This window comes from Camelina sativa, chromosome 1 (genome assembly GCF_000633955.1).
Source record: "Camelina sativa cultivar DH55 chromosome 1, Cs, whole genome shotgun sequence".
NCBI classification, from domain to species: domain Eukaryota; kingdom Viridiplantae; phylum Streptophyta; class Magnoliopsida; order Brassicales; family Brassicaceae; genus Camelina; species Camelina sativa.
This window is the reverse complement of record NC_025685.1, coordinates 4,410,749-4,418,465: the sequence shown is the minus strand read 5'-3', so window position 1 is coordinate 4,418,465 and position 7,717 is coordinate 4,410,749. Positions and strand designations below refer to the sequence as shown.

The window sequence follows — 7,717 nt, the reverse complement described above, 5'->3', positions numbered from 1 at the left end:
GACACGTGGTTGCTGACCCCAGAATGGGCAAGTAGTCGAGTGCGAGCAACGGCTAGATCATGTTGAAGCTCAAGCATCTTCTTCTGCAGAGAAGCTATGGCTCCAATGCAACCGTAAACAGGATCCTTGAGACGAACCTCAGCTTCATAAGCCAACGAGTTGACGGTTTCTTGTCTCTGTTCTTCAGGGACCTCACCGAGAAGCTTACTGACGTTGCTGGCTCCAAAGACTTTATGGACTTTGGCGAAAGTTATCAGGTCACTTGAGCGGAAATAAGGAGCGAAAATGCAAGTGGGTGTGCATCGTCTCTTCAGGAGTTTGCAGGCTGCACAAGATGAGCTTGATCGTGGCTCATGCCCTCTCATCTCAAACTCTCTTTTGTTTGTTTTGATATTGGGTGGTAAATGTTAGGCTCTCGTTTTTTCTGAAGTTTTATCTCGTGCTTCCTTTATATATTAATAAGACTCTTTTAACTTTTTGTGAAGAAGAGTGATTTTGAAAGTAATAGAGAAGGGGACAAATGGGACAAGCCATGGGCCTATTCATCATTTGTGTTGGCTTGAGCTTTTCTTTGCTAATTGCATGATTAGTTGTGAGTTCGAGTCCAAGCTCGTAGGTCATAAATCATAATCATATACTGGTTTATCTTTGAGATTTTTGGTATTGAGCTTTTGAGTATAATGTTGAAAAATCAAAGGACAAGGTACTATAGAGATACAGAGACTAAAAGTAACCAATCAGCTAATTTTCTCTGTTTTGAGAGTTGGCCGATGCTTAAAACCAATAAGTCAATCAAGGAAAAAACAAAAAAGATTTCAAATTGCTCCAAATTGAAGATGAAGTTTCTTTTCTTTCAAGGTGGCCGATGCTTAAAACCAAATAGAATTGATCACATATCACCTTTTGGTTCTTATTTTAGATTATACATATTTGATCAAAAGAATTTCAAAATAATAAAGAAATCACAGGTTGCATATAAATTGGAGTGTGGAAATGGAGAAGACAAGACATTTGACAAGAAAAGTGAGAGAATGAGAAGCCCACCACCACCACCGTCCCCTTCACTATCCATTTTCCCCTTCTTTATTTGTCTTCCTCTCTTCTACTCATCATTCATTATGGCTGCGAATATACCAATAACAAGAAAAAATCAAACGCAAAATTAACTTTCTTTTGTTAAATCAAACACTCAAAAACGTTACGGATCTTGATGTTTTTTCAATCTTTATAGTCATGAGTATATAAAAATATAATAACAAGTTAACTACAAATCCAAAGAATCTTGTAATCTTTCAACCTTTGTGAATGAGCTTAGAAATGTACAAACCAAGTGATAATCTTAAAGAAGAAATTGCTAATATCAACTTAACAAATAGTCATTTACTTTTAATTAAATCTTCTTATCTTGTCATTTTTCTTAAATTTAACCCTAAAAAATAGTGATTTATATAATCTCAGAGCCAGAGGCTTGCTTTCCTAACTTTTTCTAGTAGTCGTTTAGCATAGCATCATCACTCGTTCTCCTTAAGCCACAACGAAACTCATAAATCATCATCAAAACACACATCTCCATTCTCATTGTAAGTTCCCTGCAGTTGTAGAATGAAGCAGGTTGTTGACAACTAAAATAGCTACGTCAACGTCTAATAAAAAACGACACAACTGACTTTGAATATATCCATTCATGTATAAGGTTTATAAAATAATTGCTCAGTATATCTGTAACTAATTGATATGAACAATGGACATACGTATAAATAGATGCGAGAGTCTAATAGGAAAAAGTAAAGATAACATTGCCGTAAAAAAAAAAAAAAAATCCCATGTGCATCTAAAGGGAGAGTAATTTAAGGTTCGAAACAGAGTTGCTCAATTACAAAGTTGGCAAAAAACAGAGTTAAAGAGAAACACACAAAGCTAAACTGGGAACAATAACCGAAATCTAAACCAATCTGGATTTGGACAAAGAGTAGTTGGTTGACGTCCTAACAGTTCATCCGTTTACTTTGACTTTCCTCGTCCAGATTCTTCAAATAGGCTTTAAGCCTATAATAACGAAATAGTTGTTAAACAAATATAATTTCATTCTGATGAAAGCTTACAAATTCGTTAAAAAGTTAGGAACATTACCTCTCTCTAGTGAGTTGTGGTGTTTCTGCTGCCTTTACGATTGTTTCGGCCAAAAGGGTTCATGAACTACTCTGGTTTGTGGGAAACCAATATGTATCCAAACGTCAAACCAGATACAATACCAGGTACGAAACCTATTGCAGCTGCTATCCAACTAATCACCTCTTCTTCATCTTCGTCCTCTGATTCCGGCGTTTCATAGTGTTGATGTGATGCTGGTGGTGTGTGAATATCTCTGCAAACTTTGTCAAGAGAAGAGCCAACAAGTCCCGGATTATCTCCAAAGGAAGAGCAACGCTGCGTTTGAAACTGATTGCCTCCTGGTAGTAGACCTGAAAGCTGGTTATGAGAGAAGTTCATGTACGCAAGGAACGAGAGCTCCCCTAGCTCTTGTGGAATTTCTCCTGAAAGCTTGTTTCGGGAAACATCCAAAGACTCTAGAGCTTTCAGGTTCCCCATAGATGAAGGGATGCTGCCAGTGAATACATTGTTTGACAAGTTGAGCACACGAAGCTCTTTCAATAGACAGATGGACTTTGGAATCTCTCCTTCAAATTTGTTTCCTGAAAAGTCGATTGCTGTTAAGATTTTTAAGATACGTACTAGCTCCATCTCTTCACCTTTATTCATCAAAACCAATGAATCATAGTAATAGCGTGATCCCCCTCTCATGTACTTTTCAGAAGACTGATCTTCGTCGGGCTCAAGTGATGACATAGCAGTCCACTTCGAAAAGTACTCTGATGGCAAAGTTCCATCGAAGTGATTATGTGATATGTCGATGATTCGCAACTGAGGGAAGGAGGCTTGATTCATTGGTCCATGGAATGCATTGGAGCGAAGCACAAGAACTTGCAGCTTTTGTAGAGAACCCAACCAGAATGGAAACGTGTCGTTGATTCTGTTGCTTTCCACGTTCAGAACTTCAAGAGTAGAGAAACGATTCAAAGATCTTGGAAGCTTTCCCACAAGTTGGTTATGGCCGACGTCAAGCGACCTTAGACTTTCAAATATTATATCCTCTGGAATACCTCCACTAAGATTATTCTGCCGAAGGTTTAAAACTGAAAGAGTACTCTTGAGATTTCCCAAACAAGGAGGGATTGAACCGTTAAAGTTGTTTTCAGATAAATGGAGAGTCTCTAGAGAACGCAACTCGCATATGAAAGAAGGAATCTTGCCCGTGAAGTTGTTGTTGAAGCCAAAAAAGTGCCTCAAAGATGGTTTCCAGTCAGAGGATAGTCCTTGTTTCTTCATTGATGTTTGGAAACCGATGAAAGTGTTGTTGGAAAGATTCACGTATGTCAAATTTGGTAGAATCCATAGCCAGGCAGGAACTTGACCTTCGATTTTGTTGTTGGAGATGTCTAGATGCGCCACTTCATGTTGGGTTCTTAGGAGCTCTGGAAACTCGGTGATACCGCAGCCTGATAATTGCAAAGCATATATCTCCTGTGAAGGGGGATTTGAAACTGAACTTTTGTTTGTAGTTGAAACATGGTTGCCTGAGAGATCTATAATNGGATTATCTCCAAAGGAAGAGCAACGCTGCGTTTGAAACTGATTGCCTCCTGGTAGTAGACCTGAAAGCTGGTTATGAGAGAAGTTCATGTACGCAAGGAACGAGAGCTCCCCTAGCTCTTGTGGAATTTCTCCTGAAAGCTTGTTTCGGGAAACATCCAAAGACTCTNAAGATATCATTCAAGTCAATCGTAGTGGTGGTGTTCAAATATGATAGGTAAAGATATTGGAGAGACCTGAGAGGCGAGAAGATGCTGAAGTCAACTGGGCGGCCTTGGGTGTCGAAATAAGAAAGGTCAAGATCCGAAAGGTTGACAAATTTGGAAATGGATCTCGGGATTGGCCCTTTGAAGTTGTTTCTACTAAGGGATAAATATTCTAGGTTAGATGGTGAAGAAATATTGCCAAACTCAAGAGTGCCGTTGAGTTGGTTATCATCGGAAAAAAATACAGTCAAAGAAGGAATGGTGAAGAGAGAAGAAGGGATAGTTCCACTGAAAGCGTTATCACTTGCGTAAAACTCTCCCAAGTTTGATAGTGAAGTGATATTAGGAGGAAGCACACCACTGAACCGATTTCCGGAGATACCTAAACCAAACAACCCTGTCAAGTTCAGTAGTACATTGGGAAAATTTCCACTGAGCTTGTTCAAAATAACTTCTAAGGTGGTCAGCTGCTTTAGATTGCCAAAAGAAGATGGGATTTCACCATCGAGATTGTTTTCCCGAAGGTTGAGAGAAGTGAGATGAAAAAGGTTTCCAATCGAAGATGGAATCCGACCATTGAAATTATTAATCGAAAGGTTGAGAGTGGTGAGATAAGAAAGGTTTCCAATCGAAGATGGAATCCGACCACTGAATTTATTTCTCGAAAGGTCGAGAGAGGTGAGATGAGGAAGGTTTCCAATGGAATCTGGGATTTGGCCAGTAAGATCGTTATATGAAAAGTCAAGAGTGGTTAGAAAAGGAAGGTTTTGAAGACTGCTATTGGAATGAAACGGGCCATGGAGACAGCTGCCCGCAAGGTCTAGCTCGACCACTTCTCCGGACTTGGCATTGCACGTCACTCCCTCCCAACTACAACAGTCGCTGTTATTCCCCCATGTCTCCGTCTTCCGGTAACAATTAGGAGAAAGCCTCCCAATATAAGACTCGTTTTTGAAAGCGACAAGTGCAACCCTTTGTTCTGGACGACACAAAAAATGTTGCCTAGTAGTAGGAGGAGCCGCAAGCACGTCTTCGAAATAACAAATGAAAAGGAAAATAAAAGAAAGAGTAATATTAGGAATGATACTCGTCGAGTTCCACGAGCCTTTCATTTTAATTTTCTTGAATTATAAAATATAAGATCATGAAGAAAACCAAGGAAATTGTGAGATGGTAAATAAATAACATGGTTTCGTGCCCCATCCCTCTTTTATATACATAATAATATTACTCCACAAGGTTAATAAATCCAACACAGCTTGACTGACTCACATTATAACTAGTCTTTCTACTACCAAGTGTTCTTCACGTTAAAACGCAAAGACTTAAAAAGAGTCTTTACATTTGAATAGTCACGTTAATCAAGTTCCACACATTTTGTCTTACTTTTACTTAACGTAAAGGAAACTTCAAAACAAGTTGTTTGTTCGAACCAAATTGAATGACCCAGAAAAAAATCACAGTTGAAGGAGANTTCCACTGAGCTTGTTCAAAATAACTTCTAAGGTGGTCAGCTGCTTTAGATTGCCAAAAGAAGATGGGATTTCACCATCGAGATTGTTTTCCCGAAGGTTGAGAGAAGTGAGATGAAAAAGGTTTCCAATCGAAGATGGAATCCGACCATTGAAATTATTAATCGAAAGGTTGAGAGTGGTGAGATAAGAAAGGTTTCCAATCGAAGATGGAATCCGACCACTGAATTTATTTCTCGAAAGGTCGAGAGAGGTGAGATGAGGAAGGTTTCCAATGGAATCTGGGATTTGGCCAGTAAGATCGTTATATGAAAAGTCAAGAGTGGTTAGAAAAGGAAGGTTTTGAAGACTGCTATTGGAATGAAACGGGCCATGGAGACAGCTGCCCGCAAGGTCTAGCTCGACCACTTCTCCGGACTTGGCATTGCACGTCACTCCCTCCCAACTACAACAGTCGCTGTTATTCCCCCATGTCTCCGTCTTCCGGTAACAATTAGGAGAAAGCCTCCCAATATAAGACTCGTTTTTGAAAGCGACAAGTGCAACCCTTTGTTCTGGACGACACAAAAAATGTTGCCTAGTAGTAGGAGGAGCCGCAAGCACGTCTTCGAAATAACAAATGAAAAGGAAAATAAAAGAAAGAGTAATATTAGGAATGATACTCGTCGAGTTCCACGAGCCTTTCATTTTAATTTTCTTGAATTATAAAATATAAGATCATGAAGAAAACCAAGGAAATTGTGAGATGGTAAATAAATAACATGGTTTCGTGCCCCATCCCTCTTTTATATACATAATAATATTACTCCACAAGGTTAATAAATCCAACACAGCTTGACTGACTCACATTATAACTAGTCTTTCTACTACCAAGTGTTCTTCACGTTAAAACGCAAAGACTTAAAAAGAGTCTTTACATTTGAATAGTCACGTTAATCAAGTTCCACACATTTTGTCTTACTTTTACTTAACGTAAAGGAAACTTCAAAACAAGTTGTTTGTTCGAACCAAATTGAATGACCCAGAAAAAAATCACAGTTGAAGGAGAGATGACTTTGTTAGTTGTGTACCTAGTCACTCTTAGTGATTAATGATGATCGACAGCGTCTCACGAGTTCATTAATGATGGAGGCAGCTGCAGCTGCAGCTTCTAGCTCGATTACTTCCCCGGACTTGGCATTGCACGTGATACCTTCCTAATTACAATAATCGCTGTTATTCCTCCATGGCTCAGTCGTCGGATGAGGGCTTACTCGGCTATTATTGCGATAACACTGATGATGAATGGTAGGCTTCCGAACCTCAATAAACTCGTTCTTGAATTCGAGAAGCGCATCTCTTTGTTCGGGACGACACAAGTGCCTCGGACCCGCAAGCACGTCCGCAAAATTATGAAGGCGTGAAATGAGAAAATAAAGTGTAACAGGAATGATACTCCTTGAATTCCAAAAGCATTTCATTCATCCTTCTCTACGCTTAATTAACCTTTTTGAATATCAATAATGAAAAAGAAAATATAGAAATTGCTATGGTAAGTAAGAATGATTTCGCACCCATATCTTAATATACATAAACATAGTACAGTAGACATACGAAGTGTTCTGTTAAACGCAGGGAGTAAAACTCTTGAGTTGAATAGTGAATTCACACATTTTTGTCGTACTTTATAATACACGTGCAGGAAATCGAAAAAGGTTGCTTGTCCAGAAATTGAGAAATCCGTGAAAAAGAATGGAAAATAAAAAGTAATAGAAATGATACTCATTGAGTTCCAAGGGCTAGCGTTTCGTCCTCAAGCTAATTTACTTTAGTTTTCTTGCATAACGATAATGAAAAACCAACGACGAAGGTGGGAAATTCTGATCGCAAGTAACATGGTTTCGTGTCCATCTCTTTACATAGCATATACAGTAAAACCTCTATAAATTAATAAAGTCGGGCCATGAAATTTTATTAATTTATAGAGGTTTTAATTTATTGATAAATAAATTAATATTTTATTAATTTACGAAAAGATTTTTCATTTTCGTAATTTTGAAAATTTTATATTACAATATAAAATACTTTTGTTATCATTTATATTTTTTTTTTAAAAAATTAATTTATAATATTGATTATCGTAATAGGATGAATTTCAATTATTTACTAAATTATCTAGGTAAAAATGATAAATATTAGAAGTTTAGAGTTTACGAAAAATTGCTACTACTATCCTTAATGATGAAGTCGAAGAATATATTGTGGTACCTTTAGAATTAGTTACTAAATAAGCAATTATCGCATTCAGACTCTCCATAATTTTTGGATGTGATTAAGACAACAATGAAAAAGATTAGAGATGAGTTCCAACAATAATGCAAATTCAAGAATATGCAAACAACAATAGAT

The 7,717-nt window shown here is 37.8% G+C and overlaps 3 protein-coding genes across 4 annotated transcripts in view; all 3 read right to left on the bottom strand.

Moving 5' to 3' along the window:
- The window catches only part of LOC104766428 (LOB domain-containing protein 21-like), a 1,728-nt gene extending 1,200 nt beyond the window's left edge, over positions 1 to 528 (bottom strand). The window contains exon 1 of one of the 2 annotated variants that reach the window (XM_010490425.1): positions 126 to 528. In XM_010490425.1, the coding sequence (XP_010488727.1) occupies positions 126 to 365 (240 nt within the window). In that variant the 5' untranslated portion in view covers positions 366 to 528. Of the gene's footprint in view, positions 1 to 17 lie in introns of both variants that reach the window. The other variant, XM_019245628.1, reaches the window with a different exon arrangement.
- LOC104704277 (receptor-like protein 12) lies at positions 1,690 to 5,010 on the bottom strand. The gene is made up of 3 exons (XM_010420396.2): positions 3,808 to 5,010; positions 2,131 to 3,713; positions 1,690 to 2,046 (listed from the first exon to the last, which is right to left on the bottom strand). The coding sequence occupies exons 1-2, from the start codon at positions 4,967 to 4,969 to the stop codon at positions 2,197 to 2,199; spliced, it is 2,679 nt and encodes an 892-aa protein (XP_010418698.2). The 5' UTR covers positions 4,970 to 5,010; the 3' UTR covers positions 1,690 to 2,046; positions 2,131 to 2,196.
- Positions 5,315 to 6,057, bottom strand: LOC109132293 (receptor-like protein 12). Its single transcript, XM_019243935.1, has one exon. It carries the CDS (start codon positions 6,014 to 6,016, stop codon positions 5,315 to 5,317), a length of 702 nt encoding a protein of 233 aa, XP_019099480.1. The 5' UTR covers positions 6,017 to 6,057.